The sequence below is a fragment of the Podarcis erhardii genome, assembly GCF_964252035.2.
Source record: "Podarcis erhardii genome assembly, chromosome: 1".
NCBI classification, from domain to species: Eukaryota; Metazoa; Chordata; class Lepidosauria; order Squamata; family Lacertidae; genus Podarcis; species Podarcis erhardii.
Genome location: NC_138497.1, coordinates 94688214 through 94712863, shown reverse-complemented (window position 1 = coordinate 94712863; position 24650 = coordinate 94688214). Strand labels below are relative to the sequence as shown.

The 24650-nt window shown below is 42.8% G+C and overlaps 2 protein-coding genes across 2 annotated transcripts in view; one reads left to right on the top strand and one right to left on the bottom strand.

Moving 5' to 3' along the window:
• The window catches only part of ITGB5 (integrin subunit beta 5), a 78950-nt gene that overhangs the window by 28058 nt on the left and 26242 nt on the right, over window positions 1-24650 (top strand). The window contains exons 4-10 of the mRNA XM_081871487.1: window positions 2828-3077; window positions 7739-7907; window positions 10091-10252; window positions 13163-13258; window positions 14335-14424; window positions 17513-17647; window positions 21307-21736. Coding sequence (XP_081727613.1) covers window positions 2828-3077; window positions 7739-7907; window positions 10091-10252; window positions 13163-13258; window positions 14335-14424; window positions 17513-17647; window positions 21307-21736 — 1332 coding nt within the window. The remainder of the gene's footprint in view (window positions 1-2827; window positions 3078-7738; window positions 7908-10090; window positions 10253-13162; window positions 13259-14334; window positions 14425-17512; window positions 17648-21306; window positions 21737-24650) is intronic.
• Window positions 5702-24650, bottom strand: part of UMPS (uridine monophosphate synthetase) — a 55693-nt gene continuing 36744 nt past the window's right edge. Inside the window, exon 7 of the transcript XR_014159078.1 lies at window positions 5702-7079. The gene's annotated coding sequence lies outside the window, so the exon portion shown is untranslated. The remainder of the gene's footprint in view (window positions 7080-24650) is intronic.

Here is a 24650-nt window from a genome sequence, read left to right as displayed (position 1 = left end):
TAATGGTCTTTTACTGCAGAGGAAGCCAATGGCATATATTGTCCTAAGCCAGCCCAGTCTTTCCATGCTCCTGCAGCTTCCCACTCTTAGAGACCTTGCTACTTTGACCTTTTAACCCGTTGAGCCTTTTCTTCCTTGTCCCCCACCTCTCCATCACTGCATTATGCTCTCAAGCCGTTGTCCACCCACCCCACCTCAGTTTCTTTGCGTCCTGTTTCCTCCTCCTCTCCCTGAGCTGGAATCTGTCCTATCTCCATCTATTACCAATGATGGCTACGGACATTGTAATACAATCATATATTTTTCACTGGAGAAAGGAAGTTGTACTACTGTCAAAAAGAAGTTGTGCTAAGTTACTCTGCTAGCCATGTGGAATTGCCATTTTTGGGGGACCACTACCGTTGTTGATGTACATTCATCAGTTTATTTTAAGTGATTTTATTGGATTTTAATGTTATATGACCGTATGGTTGTGACCTGCCCTGGGACCTTATGGAGAAGGGCTTTCACTCTCAGGTAGTTCTTAGGAGGAAGCTGGATGATGCCAATCTACTGCTGGGTGTCCACAAATCTGTGCATACCTATGGGGCCAAAGTAGATTTGATCTTAGTTCGCTAGGTTGTGAGGAGAGGAAGGATTATGTCTGTAAACCCTTGAAGCCATAACTTCCTAGCTGCATACCTGTGTTGTGCAGCTGTTACCAAAACATTATACAAGACGCAACAGGACATAATTGAGTGTTACAAGCAAGGCTTCCGTTTGCAAACAGCCCTTAGTGTAAGTGGTGGAGAAGCATTTATAAAATGAGCAGTTAGTAAATGAGACTGACTCTGTTTTGTTTCTACACCAAACAAAATATATATTTCAATAAACAGGATTACTTCAGTTGAGTGGCCTAGGAGTTGAGCTGCTTTCTACTTCCTTGACAGTCTGGAGGTGAAAATCTTGCTTGGGGTCTCCACTGGGTGGCTGGATCTAACTCACCCAGCTGTGAAAGAGAGCCTGATCTATTGAGCTAGAAATGTCATTTGGTGCGACAGAATAGTGCTCCCAGCCAAAGCCTATTAAAACCAACCATTACGAGGCATCTGAATTTCAGTTTTCAAATGCTTATCCTGTCTCTTCAATGGGAGGGGAGGAAAAGGTGGCAGGGGGGGATGCATGTGTTATAGTAGCCTATTAAAATATGTTGGATTTAACTTCAGTTTTTGTTTGAACCATTTGATGTAGCAACTGATGGTTCAGAGCAGAGCTTGACTCTACATTGATCATAGAAGTGCTGATATTCTCCTGTCCCAAACTAGCCCAGTTAACACAGGCACCCAAACCCTAGGAAAATCTAAGGCACATTGTTGACCTGGGATACTGCAGGACCACATGGTCCTGTAATCACCAGTCCACATTCATTCCATTCCACTTAATTAAGAGAGAGAGAAAGTGGCGTTCGTACAGAGCCCCCGGTCGTTTCACGGACTATTGACCTGTACACCACTGCTTTATTCTTCCGCTGCCACCAACCAGGTTTCTTCTGGTGAAATACTGAATCTCAGCTTGTAAAGTCAACAACAAAGATTAAAGTTTATTGAAGAACAAACAAGTTTTAAATATATTCAGAATTTTTTCTCAAATGCACGCCCTTAACTAGATGTGGCACTATCTCACACTGTCACACTCTTCTCTCTCAGTTCTATCCCTGTCTCTCACTCTAGCTGTCACAACCAGTATGTTCGTCTTTTACTTTCTCTTTGTGACTCTGACTCCTCTATCTCCCAATGGTAAAACCCCTGGGCTGAGCCTCAAAACCAGGTAGGCTCCGCCTCTGACCTTTCTCATTGGTCAATCTGTATTAACTATTTCCATCCCCCTGTACAAACAAAATCACAAGGAATGGGCAAACACCACAGAGGGATAGAGAGAAGGGCCCCTTCCATCAGCTTAATGGAAACATAATTCTATTTTGGTTCCTCTCTTCTCAGAACGCTCTCCATCTGCACCCATTCTGAGGGAGAGGCAAGGCGGCAGGGTCCCCTCCATTGTTTTAGACAATGGATGGCACCAGCTGTGGTACATGAATTTGCTTATTTTTTTCTTCCTTTCTGGTTCCCTTTCTCTTTAGTATTGCATCTGTTTGATTTTAATCCATTATTATTGCAGTGAACTAGCTTGAGTGCATTGGTAAACAAAAAATAAAATAAAAAATGAAATGGCTCCCAGCCAGTAGCTGCGAGTCTCACAACTGGGAAATATTGTTGTGGCTTGGCTGCCCGCATGGATGCAAGCTAAAGAGCAGCCACATCAGAGTAGCACTGCAGTGTTATTGTTGTGGCCCTGATATCACCTGCCGATGGAACAGACTCCCTCGGAAGGTGGTGGACTCCTTCATTGGACGTTCTTAAGCAGAGGTTCGATGGCCATCTGCCATGGATCTTTTAGAGATTCCTGCTTTGCAGGGGGTTGGACCAGAAGACCCTCAGGGTACCTTCCAACACTTCAATTCTATGGTTCTAACTTGAGTAATTGCTTCAGTTGCTCCCCCTTGCAATTGCCAGGCTTCTACTGAAGCCTTAATGGAAGGGCTCTCTTACAGATTTTACAAAAAGGAAAGTATGCTGTCTGGATTTTGGCATGTTATATCAATTACATGTTGCAACAGGAAACTTTGTGAAGAAGTATTCATATTTCAGGCATGAATCTGTGGCTATTTCTGGTAACAGTTAAGGGGGTGATTTTTCACCGCCAGCTGAGTGAATGCAAAAGGCAAAGAAAGGAAACAACTGGCTTGCCTTTTGCTTGTCATTAACCTGCCACAAACCTGCTGCTTCCACAGGTGATCCAACGCCTTTCCATGTGCACGTTCGGCAGGTAGAGGACTACCCTGTGGACCTGTATTATTTGATGGACCTTTCCCTCTCCATGAAGGATGATTTGGACAACATCCGGAATCTGGGAACCACGCTGGCTGAAGAGATGGGGAAACTCACCAGCAATTTCCGCCTTGGGTTTGGCTCTTTCGTGGACAAAAACATTTCTCCCTTTTCTTACACAGCACCTAGATACCAGAACAACCCTTGCACTGGGTAAGCAAAGGGCCAGCAGCTGCTGCAGTTGTTGCTTTGGCACTGAATGTGCAAGAACATAAGATTTCTTTCCTATTGAGCAGAGCAAGCTAGAACCTGCAGCAGCATCCCATGGCTGCAGGGAAGGGCTTGCAAGACCTCACAGCTTGCAGGATCATTAAAAAGTAGACATCTCACATTTGAAAAAACAGGTCTATTTTGAATTTTGTGTAGGATCATGATATCTACAATACAGTGTTTTTATATTCCTTTAAAATATATATATACTCTAAACTGTGCAGATATAAATACATTTGGGAAGTGGAAACTTTGGTCCTTGGGTTTTTGAAAATATTATTCTTTATATTCTTGGCCTATGCGTTTGTGTATGTAAAATTAGGGCAGTGGCCAGGATCCAAAGGCCCATTCAGTCTAGTGCTTTGCATAGGATTTTCTTGGCTGGAAGTCCCCTCTGACTGCATGGCAGAAGACCAGGCCTGCATAGATGAGTGACTCACCAAGCTAAACTGGGTCCATTTACTATTTGTTGTGGCTTGACAACTTCCTGGGTTTTTTTACAGGTCCCAGAAAGGCAGCAAAACCAAGCATTGCGAGTCCCTTCTATACTGGAGGGCTGCAGTTGTGTTAGTGGGTCCCAGATTGTGTGGGCCTGCAAAACACCTGCAAGCAACTCAAAGGGGAATGGGTGGTTTGCAAAAGTAGTTGATACATGGTGAGTGGTGTCTGCCAAAGAGTAAAAGTTAAACCTGAACTCACCAAATGATCACAAGCCTTTGAGCTATGCAGCTGAAAGTAGTTCTTTGGATCCCATCTAGTATTACTATCTAACTTGCAGGGATGTTTGGGGCAGTTAACAACTACTGTCTTATATTTTTTTCCTGGAGCAATCATCAGGATTTCAAACAAGTGCCTAGTGGCGGCAAATTTATTTGGCATGAAGCCAGTGATTCCTGATAATTTAGCAACTCTCCTTTGGCTTTTAGAAAGAAAAAGTTTTAAGAGATTTTAAAGCTCTGTGGACAACACACTTTGGGAGATTTTTCTAACCCTAACCCTAATATTCAGGTATAGGCGTTCCTGCAGGCAAAATTATTTACAGTACTTAAAAGGAGAGCTTATACGAGAAAGAGAGAAGCTGGAGGCTCACTCAAGCCCCCTCCACACACACTGCATTTACACACCTCTTTCCCATCACACCAACCGCACTCCTAGCACAGCCAGAATGCACATTTGTGTGCAGATTGTTTTCGAGCGGATGTGTTGCATCCAAAACAAATTATTTTATGCATATGTATTTTTCACCAGTCTTGGCAGCCTTGTTTGCATTTTGCTTTACCCCAGGGGTCAGCAAACTTTTTCAGCAGGGGGCCGGTCCACTGTCCCTCAGACCTTGTGGAGGGCCCAACAATATTTTGAAGAAAAAAATGAACGAATTCCTATGCCCCACAAATAACCCAGAAATGCATTTTAAATAAAAGGACACATTCTACTCATGTAAAAACACACTGATTCCCGGACCATCCGCCACCTGGATTGAGAGGGCAGTTGGGCCAGATCCGGCCCCTGGGCCTTAGTTTGCCTACCCATGCTCTACCCCAAATTGAATTTGTACAGCAATTTATAGATTTTTGGCCAGCATCATTGAGGGGAAGGGGGTAACAGGGTCGCTAGTGGTGAGGAACATGAGCTGAAGCATTGAAAAGACCATCAGCTATGCAAGTATTGTTCCTGAATCTAAATCCATGAAAAGTAGAACCTTTCTTCTTTTAAAGCAGGAGTCTTCTGTAGTGTCCATTGCACGCATGCATATTAGTTTTAAAATACAGCGCTCCCTGAAAGTTGCAGCCTAATCCTATGCATGGTAACTTTGAAGCAAGTCTCGCTGAGTTCAGTGGGGCTTACTCTCAAGTAAGTACCTGTAGGACTGCAGACTTAGGAGCAACCTAACTCCATGTTCCTCTTTTCAAAGCATTCCCATATCTGGAACCCCTTTTATCTTCTATCCAGTGTCAGTAACCTTGGGCATGAGGGAATCCACCAAACTGCTGAAATTAAACTGGCAGTCAATGAATGCTTGGCTCTGGACATGAGCCTTTTCGCTCTGACGGTTGCCTCGTGTCAGCCAGTCGAGGCCTATTATGCACGACATCATGCTCACCTGCAATACAAAGCTCCAGGGATACTGGATACTACTGTTTCTTCTCTGGTTTACGTATCCCTGCAGTCTGTGTGCTCGTTCCATCTATGCAGTCATTGTTTGCCATTCACATCACCTTTGTAGGGGGGGGAAGTGATGTGAATCAGGGCTGCTAATAGCCCCGAGTGTTCTAAATCGGGCAGGCAGCTTCCACAAGTAGAAGAAGCTCCTCACTTTAGCATTTGGCTCTCCAGTTCATGGAAGGCTGAGATCGGAGAAAGGGATGTGTTGGAGGGTGTGAGCCTTGTCAGTGGGCCTCTGATTTGTGCGACTTGTCGTTGCTTGTAGACTGTGAACACCTGAATTAGGCTGATAACCGTGTGAAAAAAGGAGAATGGAACCACAAAATTGTGGAAGAGAACTGTAAAGTGAACCACTATTTGTAGACAAAATCTCCTGCACTTTAATTAACAATATTTTTGGGTGTGTAATTAGTGCACATCGTCCAAACTGTTCTGTGCTAGGAACACAGAACCAGAAAAGCACTTCAACCCCAAAGTGACAGCAGGGGAAGTCAGGGTTTTCAGCAAATTTACAAGGCAGGCAAAACATGAAACATACGTATGTCCTTCTCTAATGTAACTTATCATGGTTACAGAGCCCGTTTAATCACACCCACTCAAGGCCACATTTTCATAACCTACTAGAAAAGTCAGTATCTTTGGCCTGGTGGATACAATGCTGACACTCTGTATACTCTTCTTTGGAATCAGGAGTTTCTCAAATCAGGAGACAGGCTGTTCTTCCTTTACCTCTCTCCCCCCAACCCCCTCTGCTGCTGTTAATTACCAGTGTCCCTTGTTCTTGCTTCCCTAATTTATGGTCCAACATAAAGTGGTTTCCAACATTAAGTGGTTTCCAACTTAAACATGATTTGATACCAGATCTGAAATCTGGTTGGCAGATGATTTGGCAGTGACCTGAAACCAGGGGTTATTTTCAGTGCAGATGTAATGTTAAAATTATGATTAAGACTGGTAAGAGAAGGGGAGAAGAGGGTATGCTTATTTGGTTGGAGGATGGTTTCTGCTTGCAAACCACAGTCCCATCTGCAGTATACGTTTAAAGCAGTATCATACTACGTTAAACATTCATGGCTTCTCCTAAAGAATTCTGGGCTGTAGTTTGCTAAGGGTGCTGTGACTTGTTAGGAGACACCTCTACACCCTTCACAGAGCTCTGTTTTCCAGACTGGTTTAGCCTCAGTTAATACAACCCCTAGTATGTAGCATATATGACTACTGAGAATGAAGAGGAGAGAACAAGCATATTGAGGTTCTGTGTTATTTATGATGGCCAATTTCCCAAAGCCTCCACCCCAACTTAACACTGACATAAGATCTCTGCTAAGCTTCAAATCACAGAGTATTAGCTAACTGAACTAGAAGCTGCTAAGCTTCTAGGGACTCCTGTTCATGCTTATAAGAGAAAGTAGCATGATTAAAATGAAATTATTCTTCTGAAACCGTAGAACTAGTGAAAGCAAAGCAAAGCAAAGTCCTTTTCAAATGGGATAGTTGTTTTTCAGTTTCTGAAGTGGGGAGACTTGAGAGACTTGCTTCACTCTAGCACATACCATGCGGAGAAATGAGCTTGTCAGTTCAACCACATGAGTACATAAAGCAGTCATGTAAATACAAGACAGAGTGACAGAGACTGAAAACAGAGAATTTTCCAGCATTCCTTCCATCTGTTCCTCAGCTTTCAGCAGCAGCAGCAGCAGCAGCAGCCGTTGTTCATCATGGCCAGTTCAGGCCCCTCTTCTTCCCTGGTGGGCTTCTCACATTGCCGAGGTGATAGTGACACTATGACAAGGAAGGGGGAAATAATATTTTTTAAAAATCTGTAGGGCTCTTTTGCATACACATTATGATCACCTGATGTAGCCCCAATGGAATTGCAGGCCAGTTTCTCTCCTATTCCTTTAAACAACATGCACTCAAATATTTATGTATCTATTACAATTCTTTATTTCCCATCTTTCAGAATATAAATATTTCCAAGGTTGCTTCCAATTAAATTTGTGTATTTTTAAAATACAATAGACGTTGTTTAACTACTTGAAAAGTCATCAGGATCCTCCCTACAGGGCAATTGATGGAATATTGCCCTCTTGGGGTAGGTTGGAAGGGACAGTCCAACCGGAGCAGGCCTAAGGCTTGCCTGCTTCTTTCCTGGTTCATGCCAAAATCTCAATCCTGAACAACAGCCAGTACCAAGGTTTCTCAGAAATAAATCTCTATAGAGTCTTTTGTCTGGGGCATATTCAGTTTCAAAATTCAGTTCCTCATTTCCAGTGTCACTGTACATTATTCAGAATCTGAGTAATTTTTCAAGCCAGAAAGTTGCTCTGAATTTGCATTCTTGAGCAGCTTTAGTAGGTATGAAGTACAACGCAAACTCTGGTGTTACTATCTTACTGTGCAGACAAATGACTCTCAATGATGTTTCATTTCTTTTCTAGTTACAAGTTATTTCCCAGTTGCGTCCCATCCTTTGGATTTCGCCACCTTTTGTCCCTCACGGATAAAGTTGACCGGTTTAATGAAGAGGTTCAGAAACAGAAGGTTTCCCGCAATAGGGATGCCCCAGAAGGTGGCTTTGACGCAATCTTGCAGGCTGCTGTGTGTGAGGTGAGTAACTTCTGGCAGATTGTGAATGGTTGGCTATACAGTGGTGCCTTGGTTTACAACCATAATCCGTTCTGGAGGTCTGGTTGTAAACCAAAACAGGTTGTAACCCAAGGCGCGCTTTTAACCAATGGGGCCTCCCCAAAAAAATGGGTTGTAATCCCCCCCAAAATGGGTTGTAATCCAAAAAAAGGGACACACACTTCTGGGTTTGACATGATTGTAATCCAAAATGGTTGTAATCCAAAGCGGTTGCAAACCAAGGTACCATTGTATCTGCCATTCCTTGTAGCCTGTAGGGGTTGCGGGTATTAGAGATGGGAAGTTAATTGATTGTGTGTGGGGAGAACATACTTTTAAAAATGGCACCAGTAAATGAATTCTCAGAATAGCTTTGTGCGCCATGTGGAATTTGTGCTTTTTAGGTTAGCTTGGGGAAATTATACATCTCTGTAGTGAGATTTGTGAGCAGAACCTGCACTTGGGACTTGTTCATCTCACCATAGGGTATATGTGCTAGTTTGCCCTTTCGAAGCACAAAACGAAAGGGTCTGGCACATTTGTGTGTCCCTGTATCTGTCGGGTGGCACTATCCCTAGTATATGTCTCCATCTGAAGAAAAATTGCAGTGCCATTGTTACTTGTCCCTTTGGCTGGCAGTTCCATCAGTGGCATTCCTTGCCAGTAGATCCTAAATATGCCTCTTGTTTATGAACAATGACTGCATTTGGCACTGGGATTTGGGTGCAGCATTTGTAGTAAAATACTTTTCTTGTCCTTTTTTGCCTTTGTATATTAGCAAGGTATATGGCATGACAGCCTATTTTAAGAATCTGTTGATACTATTTTTGGATAGGTTGCATCTATCTGACAGAGCTTCAGTTTCTGCTGCTTGTTTTCCTTTTATATATGTATATATAAAACCCATAGCTTCTGTGCGGATCAAAACACAGCCTTCTTCTTAAATGTGCAGGCACAGTTGCCTCTCGTCAGCTGCCTTGGCAAAAGTTCCACTCTTGGCAGAAAGACAATTTTTATTCAAACTGCTGTCAGCATAATAAAGGGATAATATGTTTGTCACTTCCCTGGAGGGGGGAGTTATTTCCTGTGTTCAGCAGGGAACACTAAAGACAGCATTGGTTTTTTTACACCTGCTGCTAATAATAATGTCTCATATGGCTTTTTAAATTTTATTTCTTCACACCTTTTTTTCGCTGTTCTGAAAATTGAGCTGCTTTCCTAAGTTTCGGGAGCAAATATAAAATGCATGCCACTTTTTATGATTCTAGAGTTGGGAACTGCAATAGAATATCTCCCCCCCCCCCCCGGAGGAACAATTGCATAATTAGTGAACTCTTACAGGACTTGAGGTCAGCAAATCTGATTTTCCAAGTTGACCAAGTCTATGTTGACCTCGAAGGAGGTGCAATTTTCCTAAACTAATATATCCCCTTGGAAAATGCAGTTAGTTGCTGCAGTGCATACATGGCATCTTATATTTTGATTTGGCCTGCCCTTTGCAGCCTTTGCTCTTTTGGATATTTCCTTCAAATAAGCAGGTCTCACAGGCTACTGGGGTATTGTACCTGTTTCACAGCCAATGTGGCATCTTGCTGGACCTGGAGGTCATGCTGTCAGCTACTGGCTGCGACATGTGTGTTGACCACTGAAAACATCATTGTGCTTGAATGGCTAGAGCAACCATTTGCTTTAGGCAGGAGTCAGTTGTTTAAGAGGGTTTCCTATCAAAAGGATGATGCCTAATTCCACTGAGATGAATATTTGGAAGACTGGGTTTCCATATCTTCCTACCAGTGGCAGGAAGATCATATTTTAATTGCTGCAGATAATGTCATGCACAGATTATGCTGTGCATTCCAAGTTACTCACCAGGGACTGAATTTGCACATTTTTACTTACAATTCTGCTTCATTTATTACGATACATGCATTAGAATTTCTGGTTACAGAATTTGAAGGTTATGGTTATAATTCTGCTCTGTTTTTATTGTTTTCCTGTGGCTTTGTTTCTGTTCACAGCTCCTTTACAAAATAGTTTTATCTGCGTTATTGATGATACCTAAGCAATGCCTATCTCCTGATGCAATGGCTTTGTGCAGAAAGAAACTGTCTGTTGGCATGAGCAAAGGCTGACGGGTTTCTTCTTTTGTCTTGACTTCAATGTAGAAGGAGATTGGATGGCGGAAGGAGGCTTCTCACTTGTTGGTGTTCACTACGGATGATGTCCCACACATAGCACTGGATGGGAAGCTGGGTGGATTGGTGCAGCCACATGACGGGCAGTGTCACCTGAATGAGGCCAATGAATACACCGCTTCCAATCAACTGGTGAGAATGCATAGCAATGAAATGGATGTGTAAAATGTCTAGTTATCATTCTAAGGGCCTATTGAATGCCACAATGTTGTTTTGACTTCACATTTGGATGATTAGACAGTTTTAAAAACACATTCCCTTGTGTCTCCGGAGCCCTGCATGAGGCAAAATAGTGTATATAAAAGCTGCTGCATGGAGTCCCTTGCTTCATTCCAATTCTTTCCTCAATGTTTTGTGAGGTAAACAGCTGCTCCTTATTAGTGTTCTGTATCACTGATCCTTGTTGCATTTCATTTCAGGATGGAACAACTTGTTACCCCCAAACCCTTAACTGCTGTTTAAAGACGGTGGCTATGTGAATGTCTCACAACTTACTGTGTCTCAGTGCAACTTGTTGTGTCTCCATTATGCTTTCAGCAGTAGTCATGTGTTTCAGCTTCTGTTTGCCCCTTACTAGCTAAGTGCTGTCCTTCCATTTATGTGTATCAGTATATAAATAAAATATTGGTAATCAAAGGACAAGGTAAACCCCTCGTACCTACGGGACCGCCTCTCCTGGTATGTCCCACATAGGAACTTACGGTCTGCAAATAAAAACATCCTGAAGGTCCCAGGCCACAGAGAGGTTAGGCTGGCCTCAACTAGAGCCAGGGCTTTCTTGGCTGCGGCTCCAATCTGGTGGAACGCTCTGTCACAAGAGACTAGGGCCCTGCGGGACCTGACATCTTTCTGCAGGGCCTGCAAGACAGAGCTGTTCCACCAGGCCTTTGGTCAGGGCGCAGCCTGACTCCCTCCTCTGGCAATCTGCACAGAATTTTGCTTAACGGTTGCCATCAATTTGATTTTAATTAATTTTTATAATGAAATGTTTTTAGAATATTGGATTATTTGATTGTTGTTAGCCACCCTAAGCCCGGCTTCGGCTGGGGAGGGCGGGATATAAATAAAATTTTTTATTATTATTATTATTATTATTATTATTATTATTATTATTGACACTTTGAATTCAGTAAAGATGTCTGCAGATAGCTATTTTCCTCCTTCGGCTTTTCTGGATGAAGAGCCGCTTTGTTCTTGCATAGCTGTTGGGTTGTTTTTCTGCAGGCCAGGCAAATTGCAAATCCTAATTATTATTGTGCCCTTTAATGAGCATGTAATGTTCCCCTCCCTCCATGTTGAAAGTGTTCCTAACTCGCTGTCTTTAGACAATGGGCTTGAATCCTTCCACACGACATTTCTTTGTTTTCCTGAGTAAACAAAGTCAGTAAATATACATATTCATTGGCCATTTCGAGAATTTGTGTACTAGCCTAGAAATCACATGAAAATCTATTCTGCCAGCATAGTATTGGAAGAATGTCAGCGTGGTTCACAATGGAAGGCCTGGATACAAATTCCTGCTCCAACAGAGACTTGGCTGGATGGCCTTGGTTGGTCATCAGTTTCTCCATCTGTAAAATGGGAACATTACTGGCCGGTCCACACTGGACGGGCTGGAAGTAGTGAAAAGTTTGGCATGTCTAATTTCCATTGAAATGGATAGTACTAATGTGCATAGATAAATACTTAAAGCTGCAATCCTAAACTCCCAGGTGAATGAGCTTCCTGGAATACATGTCTTGTTAATTTCTGTGGGATTCAGATGGCACTAAAGATTAGGTATTCAGAATTGTCTGTACAAATTATTCAGCGTCTTGCCTATAATTTTATATGCAACAAGACGTGGAGGGTATAAACAGTATTCTTAATAGCGCATTCATACTAAGCTTTGCTCTGAGCTGGAGGTGACTGATACAAGGCCTAAACAGAGTGGATTGCTATTATCAGAACTCTCTTCTTTGCTCCAAATGTGTGATGTGAGAGAGGTTTTCCTCCACTTGTTTATACTGGGGCAAGATGCTGCCTTCTCCTGCTGTTACTTCACTGCCATTGGTATGGGTAATGGGGGGGGGGGGGTGGTGCTGCTGGAAGGGAGAGATCCACTGGTTTATATCTTCTTTTGAGAGTGCAGAGAATGGTCTGAGAATACATAATGTAGGCACATGGTCTTAGCCTGGATGGGAGGTCATGATGGCTCAGTGCAAGCTATGTAGAACTTCCTGAGAAGAGGTTTTGGGATGTAATGAAAAAGGGTAAAGAGAACGGCTGACCCCATAATTGGTGGGGAATTGGGCAGCATGCCTATTTATTCGTTGCTTGGCTGACTTAATGCGACTAATTTGCTTGGAAACTAGTTAAGTGATGAAGTGTCCACTATACCATATAGGCCTTCCTGGGTATTAAGCTCTACAGGGGAGGCCTTCTTGGTAGTGGCTCCCGATTATGAAATTCGTCACCCCACTGATTCTTTTGAGTTTTCAGTGCCAGCGGAAGGCACATTTCTTCATGTATGCCATTGTGTGGGTGGGTTGAGTTGTTACCTATCAAGTTTTAACTTAACTTGCCCTGCTCTTGTTTTTGTTTTGTTTTACTGTAATAAAAGCACTTGAATTTTATTGCTGCCTATTTTGGGTAATTGCCCTGGCAATTCTCTGTAATTTACCTCTATAACAACAACCCTGTGAATTGGCCTAGTTTTCACGTGATCATAATGAGTGCACTTAATGGATGGCAAACCAGGAATACAGCTTTAGTTTGGACGGGCCACAGAGTTCCATTCCTTGACACACGGATGCCGTAATATGAAATAGGTCTTAAAGTACATCCATGGTGTGCAAATCTCTTATTTGCAGATGTGTGTGCTTAGCTATAATTGTATATGCTTGGAGTCTTTTAAAGCACAATTCTATGCATATCTACTCAGAAGGAAGCCCTGTTAACTTCAATGAAACTTACTCGCAGGCAAATAGGATTAAAGTTGCAAAGCAGTTATAATTCATTTTCTTTGTCTTCACTGGTCTCTCTTTCTTTATCTTTTTCTAGGATTATCCTTCTCTTGCTCTTCTTGCAGAGAAACTAGCTGAGAACAATATACACCTAATTTTTGCAGTGACGAAAAGTCACTATGTTCTTTATAAGGTAAGTGTTAGGCGCAAAGAGGAAGGAACTGATTTCCTGTTTGAAACCTGCTGGAAAGTGAAGGGGGAAGTCAGTAGAGTCAGAATGGGCCTTGAAAGTCACCCCACTCCAGGGGTGGATAATCTTTTATGAGGGTTGCATTGCCCCATTGTAGCTCCTCCAGGGGTTTCATGCCAAGGTGGATGTGGGCCACACTCTCATGCAGGCACACACAAACACATGCAGGAATATGGCATATTTTCACACATGCAGGCACACTGGGAGCTCTCAATTGCAGATTTGTCCACTGTTTTTGGAACTTCCCCATTCTTGCCCCAATCTTGAGAAGCTTGAAAGGACTCTTTCAGGTCTGATTAAGATTGCAAGGCGGCAGTTTTGCCACTGGAGTTCTGGGGTGAGAGGAGTGTTAAGACGTCTATTACTTCGGAGGAAGGAAGAGCTGCTTGGAATTAAAAAGCACTTGAGAATGTGCTTATGATCTGGCTTTAAGCCCTGGGAGCTTTGCCTCTGTACAAATCAGGCTGCAATCCTAACTGTGTCTACTCGGAGGTATGTCCTGTTGGCATTCAGTAGGGCTTACTTCCAAATAAGTGGGGTTAGGGTTGCAGCCCCAAGCAGCTCTGCAGTGCGCCCTCCTCCAAATTTCATTCTTCAGTTAATTTCAGAATGGCGCTTCAGTGAAAAGCAGCTAAGCTTCTTAAAGTGAATAGATCAACATTGGTGATCATGAAGGCACCAAAAATAGCTATGGGATTTAATCCTTATTTTGGGAACGTTGCCAACAGTAGTGTATTCAGCCCAGCCTGCCGTTACTTAAATCTTATTACTTAAAAGTGAATTATGTCTCTGCACTGTTCAGAGGCTCAAAGTACCTTGTGTCTCTTTCAACAAAATTTCCCATTCTCCTCCACCTAATTAATGTTAGTGAACAGAAGTCTCCAAGGACCAATGTTTTTCCCATTTAAAAAATCGTGGCTTTTTAATTATATTGATGAAACTTATGAGAGGATATAATTTCCTTTGTTTTTAAATAACTTGTTTTTCTTGTGTACTTCTCTCTCTCTCTCTTTAAAAAGAACCTTACTGCCCTCATTCCTGGAACGACAGTAGAGATTTTAAATCAAGACTCTACAAATATTATCCAGCTTATAGTCAAGGCCTACAATGTGAGTTTTTCACTTTTGGTGTTTAGATGTCATCAACTTCGTCTGTATGTTTTAATTATTTAGAATACTTACATCCCTCTCTGGCCCCAAGAGGCTCTCAAAGTGGTTTACAAAGGAGTCTCAAAATAAAACATGCATTCAAGTGTGGTATTGGGGAGCAGACATAACATTGTGCCATCTGCAAGCATATCATGAAAGGAGGTGTGTGCAGATGATGCCACCTAGCTGGTAAGAAAATTGAACTTGTGTCCTGCACTGTAAATCTATGGATTTCCTTAAATTTACCACTACAGTCCATTTTTCTTCAGATTGTCAGTCTAGTTGTTTCTTCTTGCTTCACACATCCTCTATCATCATTGTTGACCAGCCATCCCCTGCCCTGGTAACTGTGACATTTGAGTTTCTCTATTGAACCACAGAAGAGCCAGTCTAGTGTAGTAGTTAGAGTCCTGGACTAGGACCTAGGAGACTGGAGTTCAAATCCCCACTAGCTCAGGCTTGCCATATGTCAGGAAAATTCCTGACATGTCCTGATTTTCGGGTGTAAAAATGGCGTTGGGGGAATTTTGCCGAATCGGTCAAATGTCATGGGAAGCCTGGATGCATGGCAACATGATGAAAAAAGCTCCAAAAGCTTAAAATCACCTTGAGGTGGGATAGAAATGCAGTAAATAAATAATGAACAGATATTTGTCTGCTTACACAAATTACCCACTTCAAATTATTTCTCTTGCTTTTTGGCGGAGATTCCGAGGTCGGATCTTCTCGTACTGTATGTAGGTGATTTTGTACATAGGTGCTGTATAAGAACATAAAATTATTTTGCTTTGATGGATTGAAGCCAGAATAGGAGCTCTAACGGTTTCATCTCTTGGCTTGAATTCCTGTTAACCGATTTCTCATTGTTAATCCTGTTTCTTGACTGTTTTCTCTATAATGTTTCAACGCAGAGAAGTGCTGTTCCAGAGTGTTTATTACTTCCTTTTGATTACTTCCCTTTCCCTCATGAGTGCCAGAAAAACACTTTTAGCCTCTTCCCATGGAGCAGTGCTTAGAGGTTAAGCTCAGCTGCATGGATGCCTATTAGAAGTCAAAGCTGCATTATGCAATGTGGTGGTCCATGTTGTCCCTTGATTGGCTCTTTGGGACCATAAAAGAGGCTGCTGGGAGAAAGGAAATCAGCCACTCATGGGCATGCACCTACTTGTTAATATTTTTGTGGTCCCCTTTGTCCTGTATTTGACTTGTAGATAGACCCTGTCCTGAAAAGAAATTATGCTGAATAATAAAGGCAGCAGCACATTCAACCTAGTAATACCGGTTCTGACTGGCAGCATCTTTTTGTTTTAAAGATCACAGCAGGAAAAGGAGATGGCATGTATGAGGGATGCCCATTTCCTCCGTTTGTTTTGATTGTGTGGGAGGCTGATGAGGATAGTTGGCATGTGGGCAGCAGATGATTTGTTGCTGTGTACGCCACAAGAATTTTGGAATTATTTAGAGTTTAAGAATCTCTTGTTGGAAGCCGCCCAGAGTGGCTGAGGAAACCCAGCCAGATGGGTGTGGTATAAGTAATTAATAATAATAATAATAAGATTCCAGTTTTGTTGGTATTTTAATGTATTAAGACAGCCATAGCCAACATGGTGCCCTGTAGAAGCTGTTGGACTACAACTCTCATTGTCCTTGCCCATTGGTCTTGCTGGCAAGCGCTGATGAGAGCTGGGAGTCCAATTATATCTGGAGAGCAGCATGCTGGGTCTATTGAAAAACAAGCCATGTTAACATTGGAGAATCCAGCAGAGATGCATTTTTTTAAAACACACACACAACACAGAGACTTTCTGCTACTCTGCTTTTGATTTGGAAATACTTGATATCCTGTTTATCTCATTGTAAAAGTCACCAGACGATGACAATGAATCTTTATAGCTATTTAGAATGCTTATAAACAAAGACCCTGAAGGGAGGTTTGAACTTATTTTTACAGCAATGGTAATGAGCAAAGGATAAACAATCAGTCACCATTATAGTTACGTGTGCCCAACTCATTGTTTCCTTCCTTGGTAAGCCAGTACAGTACTGCCCACTTGCTAACACTGGAATACTGATGAAGAGGAACTAGGCAGTGAGTGAAGCATCACAGAGAAGGAATGCAGGCAAAAGGGCAAGTGGTGGAGAAGCAACTCTGGGCTTGGCAGTAGGACAATTATATTCCATGAAGTTTCTTGGTTAGAGAGGAGATGTAGGGGATTTAGTCAGTTCAAACATCACTGCAGGTGAAGAGGTTTGGAAGAATCCTTAGAACAGATTTAGGAAGTGCAGTGATTGTTATAATATCCCAAGCCACCAGACCCTTCAACAACTTTGAGACATACATTAGACAAAATTGCAATAATACTAAAAGAGCCATTTTTCCTCTTCATAATGTTTATTTATTAATTATATATATATATACACACCTCCCTTCATCCTCAAATACACAAGCAGTAAAATCCCAGGGCCTTTAAATTCAAATACAAGATGATTCTTGGAGCGCTCTGTGGAATGAACCTCCATTCCTCTCAGTCTCAGCTGGAATAAAAGAAAATGCCAGCAAATTACTCTTTTGGTGGTGTCTTACTTCATATGCTGTTCATAAAATAAATCACTCAACTTCACCTCTCTCTGTGCTGGAGAAACTGTGGAAAGCAAGGCACTTCCTTTCATATGTGGTGGTTATGCCCAATTATTTCCACAATATTGGGATTGGTCTTCCAGGAAAGAGGCAAGCTTATTTCTCAGCCACTAACTCTGGATTCTTTAGTAGCACTTCTGTTTATCTATGATTCACGACCTAAACATGTTTCTTAACAGCTAGAAACTGGAACCTTCCCTGGCCCCAAGAACTATGGAATGTGGCACTGATGAAGAAGGGAGGTGCTCCTTATCACTACTATGGATGCAACCTTAGATCACTGTGCTGTTTCATATAATTTGATGTGCCCATTAGTGCATGGTTTGTTCCTACAAATGTCTTAGGAAGTGAAATGATGTATGTGCTTTTAAAAAATTTTAACTGATGGGACTGTTTCTTTTCCTTTTCTAGAGTATCCGATCTAAAGTAGAGCTAACTGTCTGGGATAACCCTGAGGACCTCAACCTGGCTTTCACAGCCACGTGTCAGGATGGCTTGTCATACCCTGGAGTCAGGAAGTGTGCAGATCTTCAGATAGGAGACACGGTGAGTTTGTTTATCCAGTGGACAGAATAGGAAATAATCGTGGTAGAATTGCATGTGGGCCATCGGGCTCCCATGAAAGGGATAATTGAGGTAGTTCAATAATAGGAGTTCCCTCCTCTCAGAGGTGCCTGTGACCTCTGCACCATGGAATTTCTAAAAACCCACCTTCTTCAGACGGGCTCTTTGTAAAAAAATTCCTTCCACCTAGGGAGCTACGTTGCAGAATATAGCTGTTGTTAGTTGTTATATTGTTCTGCTATTTAAGTAGCCTTTGATAACTTAATGTTGCTGCCCTTGTCAGTTTTAGATGGCTGTAAGATTGTTCATTGTTATGTTTTTGATATTCTGAGCTGCGCTGGGTGGGCTGTGCCCTCAAATAAATTCAGTTTTTATTAGTTTAGAGATAGGAGTTTAAGAGGATTGCTTCCAGATCTGATATTGAAAAAGAGAGACCAAATTCTGCCAGTGAATTCTGTTTGAGGGCTGCTTTGAAACTGGAAGGCCACAACGTGTTGGGCTTGAGGGAAGCAGCTTTCCATTCCATACGTTATGTAATCTATTTTGAAAATGGTAAAAGCATTTTAATTTGTTATTCTCATTTTGAACTTCTTCATCAGCTGGCTTACTACTTTCCCTTGCCTTGCTCACACGGTAGCAGCACATTCCTGTGCATGTCAGAAGTAAGCCCCACTGAGTTCAAGGGGCCTTATCCCCCATTTACCTTGGGGCAACTTTGCAATCTTAGATCAGTCAGCACTAATCTGTACTTGGCTAGTCGTGAGTTTATATTGTCTGGGCATGCTCACAACCCCTTGCATTTGTGCTTGGAAAGAGCTGGGGAAGCAGATTCCTTCTCTTGACAGACAGAAGTCAGAAAAGCAGCATTTGCAAACAATCACCTACTTTGCTTCCCGTGCTCTTTCCTCAGCTGTTACTATAATCGCCTTCCCACGTGGCCCCAGCCTGTGGATTTTATGTACAGTAGAATGTTGATGCAAGCTGTGGTTTTGCTTACATCCAGCGCAGTGTGTCAAATATTCAGTGTGAACTGGGGCCTATGTGCATTAACACTTAAGTGAGAAGGACCAAGGAATAATTATCTTTGGACGATCAGAACACAGGAAGTCACCAGATTTGTTTAATTTGGAAATGTATAATTGGCTTTTTAAATTGTACTATGATTTGACATTGTAATAATGTGGCCCATATTGGAGTGTTATTAATGAAAAAAATAAGGAAAAATGTTTTATAAAACCCAAAAAGCACTTATGTGAGAAGGCCTTGAATGGTACCTCTCCTCCCCACTACCCTGCAAAGAGAAAGTGCAGATAGGTGACATGAACAAGGCCTATTTGCATAGGCATTTTCAATAAGTGCCATCGTTATCCAACAGAAATGAATATATCAAATCACACATTGGGAGAAGGCACTGTAGATCAGGCTTCCTCAACCTCGGCCTTCCAGATGTTTTTGGCCTACAACTCCCACGATCCCTAGCAAGCAGGACCAGTGGTCAGGGATGATGGGAATTGTAGTCTCAAAACATCTGGAGGGCCAAGGTTGAGGAAGCCTGCTGTAGATGCTTCATGCTTGTTCCCCTGAAGAAGACAGAATCTGGGTATTGTGAGTTCTAATCTGCTCTGATCACAGGATTGGGAAACTTCTATGGTCCATGTAATCCTGGGGCTCCTCCCAGCAAACCTTTTAAGCTCTTTTTGATCTGTTTTCCTTTGTGAAGGAGGAGAGCTACTCATACCCCTGCAAGTCTCTAGATCAGGCTTTCCTATGCTTTTTTTGAATCGAGGACAGCACTGTTGGGGTTACTAATAGTGAAACTTGCTGCAGTGTCCCATCTGCACATTGCCACCTGGCGCAGAAGAGCAGAGCAGGCTGGGATTTCAATAAAATGAAGAATTCTCATTGACGCTTTGAAAGAGCCAAGAGACTGCCCCATCCCCACTGTGTGTTTCAAACCAAGCCTGTTTCGAAGTACATCAGAAATTGGCTGATAGATAAACCTGGAGCAAAGCTAACATGCTGCATTGACATATGTAAATACTTTTAAGTTTCATAAATCAGTTCCTTTGCTCCATTCGTGCCGCTGTGTTTTACAGGAGTGGGCTGTCCCTTGTTTTATTAGCAACAGTTCTGCATTCTCCAAGCAGCCTGCAAATTTGTGTTCATTTAAAAAAAGAAAAAAAGCAAGGGAGAAAAGGGGGGAATAAAAGAGACAACACTTATTTGCAGTCTAAGCCATTGGCCTTCACTTCTCAAAGAGAAAAATATCTAGTGTTGAGTTTAGTTTGTATCATTGCTGAATCTACCAGTTTGACAGGTTTTTTATGCCATGTGTTTTTAAAAACATGGCACTCGGGGGGATTGTGTATCATAATATCGTGGGCATTTGGTAGCTTGTGGATGCAATCATTTAAAAACAACAACACCATTTTGTTCATTTTCATTAATAAAGGATTCACAGTTGCAATTCAAAGTACAACTGTATGCATGCTTATACAGAATAAGTCCCATTGAGTTGAGTGAGCCTTACTTCCAGGTAGGTGTGTGTAGGTTAGCAGCTATAATAATGTAACAAAAATTAACGGGGGGAGGGGAGGAATTAAGGCAAGCCCTAACAATGTTTTCAACCTGAAAACAGGAAATCATTGTTCAGACCGACTTCTCCCTTAGCTTGCAGAGATAATTGCACTTTTATTTTATTTATTAAGCATTTATAACACATTCTTTAAAAAAAAAAATTTCCCAGAGTAGCATACACAAACAGAATAGAGCAGGCATAGGCAAACTCAGGCTTCCAGATATTTTGGGACTACAATTCCCATCATCCCTGACCACTGGTCCTGTTAGCTAGGGATGGTGGGAGTTGTAGTCCCCAAACATCTGGAGGGCTGAGTTTGCCTATGCCTGGAATAGAGCAATGGCAGTAGAATAAAATCAAATGTAACAGGGAGGATGGAAGACTTGCAGATCTGTGCTCTAATGCTAGAGGAGGGAGCTTTCCTTCAAAGTAAAATAAGAACAACTTAACAAAAATATTCCCATTGCTTGAAATGGTATGGGGGTTTGCTGCAATTGAAGGGATATCTTTGCCCTTGCTTTTTCCTTTTGAAGGTTGTTCCTAGGAGCTCCAACCTAGGCTGTAAACAGGGCTTCACATTCAACTACACTTCTAATGTTTATTCTGTGTGGAGCAGGACAATACCCTTCTGCAGACAGAACCTGATCAGACTGGTGGCTGAATCCTGCTTCAGTAGTGGCAGCAGAACAGCAGCCAACACTATATCCAGGGCTAGGGGTGGGGGCGGTAGGAGGCTAGCTGAGGATGCCCATGGCAGGGTGTCTAAGGAGAAAGTCCATCAGTCAGTAGTAGAGCTTTGCATACAGAAGGTCCCAGGTTCAGTCTCTGTCTGAGAGAGACCCTGTTTGAAGTCGCTGCCCGTCAGTGTAGATGATATTAAACTAGATGGACCAATAGCCTGACTTGGTATATGTTCCTTGGCTCACTCCCCCCCCCCCCCGCATTTGCTGCTTGAGGGAGCCGCCTCAACCTGCCCAACGGTAGAGCTGGTTCTGCCAAAACATTTGAGTTTTTAAAGGCTTCTGATGACTTCCCATTCCTACCTTTCACTGTTCCCACATAGGTTTCCTTTGAAATATCAGTAGAAGCTCGGAGTTGCCCCGCTGAGAACACCTCGCATACGTTCACTATCAAGCCGGATTGGTTTCGGGACACTCTGGAGGTGATTGTCACCTACAACTGCGTGTGCGGATGTACCAAACAGATAGAGCACAGCAGCAGCAAGTGCAGTGGGAACGGCACCTACGTGTGTGGGTTATGTGACTGCGATCCGGGCCACGTGGGAGCCAAGTGTGAATGTGAGGAAGGCGAGAGTGGGAACATGTACCAGAACATGTGCCGCGAAGCTGAAGGGAAGCGGGTCTGCAACGGCCGAGGGGAATGCTCTTGCAACCACTGCGTCTGCTTCGAGAGCGAATTTGGGAAGATCTATGGGCTGTTCTGCGAGTGTGATGACTTCTCCTGCCCAAGATATAAAGGTGTAATCTGTTCAGGTAAGTGCGAGGAGATCTAATAATGCATTTTCCTGTCCAACTCGAATCTTGTAAGAGCTCTCAGGTGTGAAGGGTGAGCTGTGCAGTTTCCTCTCCCCGAGATCTTCTGTTAATTGTTTACTTAAGCCAAAGGTGACCCTCCAGAAATGGTCAAACTCCACAACTCCCATCCCCTCTGACCGTTGGCCTTGCTGGAAGGGGCTGTTGGGAAATGGGAGTCCAGCAACATCTGAAGGGTCACAGGTTCCCACCCCACCCCAACTGTGCAAAAACATTTTAAAAGACATTTGTTTACAAGCCAATGCACCAAGACCTCTTCTCAGCACAGGAAAATGTGGTTTCATATGCTAGACCTACGTTGCCATCAGAAGAAAGCATGTTCCAAAAGCCATATTCGCCCCGTGAAACTAGTGCGGCCAAATCACTTCCTGATTTGCAGCCCCAAATCACACTTTCTTGGTAACATTAAGTTATGTATGTTGTGCTCAGAGGTCTCTGCCAACAGCTAATGAGGTGAAATGGACGAGGAAACCCACAAAACTCCACGAGTGTTGTGTTATTAAATGTTTATTTGGGAGAAGGGGAAATGGTGCTGCATTTGAGTGTGATCATGCATTGGTAATAATGTGCAGATCAAGCCACTAGAAGAGAGATGGCTAAGTGGCTCTCCAGATGTTGATGGACTAGGACTTCCATCAGCCCCAGTCAGCATAGCTAATGATCAGGGGTTGTATTCCAGCAACATTCTGTGGAGAGCCACAGGTTCCCCAATCCATGCGGTAGAGTTTAAGCTTTTTAATCCTTTTGACAACACTTGCAAAATGTTCACATACACACAGACAGCTTTATGTACACCATCCCAGAAATAAGGGACGGGCAAGCGAGATACATACTACTTTATTTCGCAATATTTATACAGTGATACCTTGGGTTACATACGCTTCAGGTTACATACGCTTCAAGTTACATATGCTTCAAGTTACAGACTCCGCTAACCCAGAAATTGTGCTTGAGGTTAAGAACTTTGCTTCAGGATGAGAACAGAAATCGTGCCGTGGTGGTGCAGCAGCAGCAGGAGGCCCCATTAGCTAAAGTGGTGCTTCAGGTTAAGAACAGTTTCAGGTTAAGTACAGACCTCCGGAACGAATTAAGTACTTAACCCGAGGTACCACTGTATACCGCTTGAACGGTGGTAAAATGGCTCTGTGGTAACTTCCTGACTTTGCAGTTCAGCCTTGATCACTGTAAGCGTGAACTCGTACAACACTGCAGCGTCTTGCAAAATGAAGCATACTTTCCATGGCCTGTGTAGCAAGAGCCACCTTTAAGTAGTCATCTGAGCCTGAGTCATACTGGGCACTCGTGAATCCGCAGATGTTAGGTCTGCAGTATTTCTTCTTTTCAAGGATTAAATACTGAAAGCTACAGTGGTGGCAACAAAGGAAATGAAAAAGAAAAGAAAAAGGAAATGGCTTCCTTAAGAGGAACCGTGTTACCTGTCTTCTTGCAATTTGGCTTCCTTTTCTCCCTAGTCCAGATGTCAGTTTGACATCTGGAAACATTGGATTTCTAGTGCCACATTTACTGCTAAGCTAGAACCCTATAGCTTTGCTAGAAATAATGTAATTATGTGTGTGAAGTTTTCTAGCAGAAATATGAAGCACTGTTGCTATTGTTAGAATGGTGTTTTGGAACTTTGAATGTGACATCATTACTGAGGACTGGAGTCCTGCTAAATGCAGGAGTATCCTTCTCTTTGCTTTCTTAACTAAAATATAAAAAAATGGGAAAACTCATCCTTTTATATAGTGCCTTTTGAATGCTCAAAGCACTTCATGTACTTTCACTTTGTAATTCTTTTAACAACCTTATAAGAAGAGGAGGAGGAGTTTGGACTTGATATCCTGCCTTTCACTCCCCTTTAAGGAGTTTCAGAGCGACTAACAATCTCCTTTCCCTTCCTCCCCCACAACAAACACTCTGTGAGGTGAGTGTGCCTGGCCCAAGGTCACCCAGTAGCTGCATGTGGAGGTGTGGAGACATGAACTCGGTTCACCAGATTATGAGTCCACCGCTCTTAACCACAACACCACACTGGCTCTCAGTGCGGTATCCTTTTCCTATTGTAGATGGAAGGAGAGGGACTGGGTTGAGAGACCATTGGCTTGCCTAAGTTCGTGGCTGAAGTAAGATTTGCATCAGGGACTGACTGAGGCTGCAATCCACCGCCTGATTTACACTGGGCTGTGGGTCGTTTGGATTGAGTGGAGGCATCCTGCCACTTGCTTCAGCCGGCTCAGCTCACCAGCTACTACTGATGGCAAGTGATACTTGCAGACTTCTCCCAGTAGAGCCTGGGAGAAGGCTCTGTAAGTCAGCCTGAGATCTGCTGGATCCCAAGTTGCTCTCACAGCTGCTGCTAGTCTGTGGTGGGGAGGTGATTTAAAGCTGGCTTGGGGTCATGCCCAATATACTTGTTCCCCACCTTGTGCCACTACCACCATGATTGGGTCTGTTGTGGTGTGTTTTTTAATAAATATTTTTTATTATATTTTCAGTCATAATAAAAAGGGACTTGAAACTATGGCAGCTAGTTGTTTTCCACCCGAAAGAACTTCCAAAGTAGCTTAAGGAAATGCTGATACATAAGAAATTTTTCACAAAGTCCCAAGACCTGTAAGTCCCTCCAAAGGTTGTCTCGTTTGGTCATCGTTCAATTTACTTCAGAACATTTTCGGGTGCCCTTAATAGGGATCTAATTTGGCACATTCACTTTACTTTTGTTTAGTAAACAGGACTCAAGACTCTGAAACTACCAAGCTTGCCTAATATTGTATTTACAATTGGCATCCATTCCTTGTTACTAATAAACTTGAGGAAACAGGGGGGAAATGTGGAAAAATAATGGGCTGGG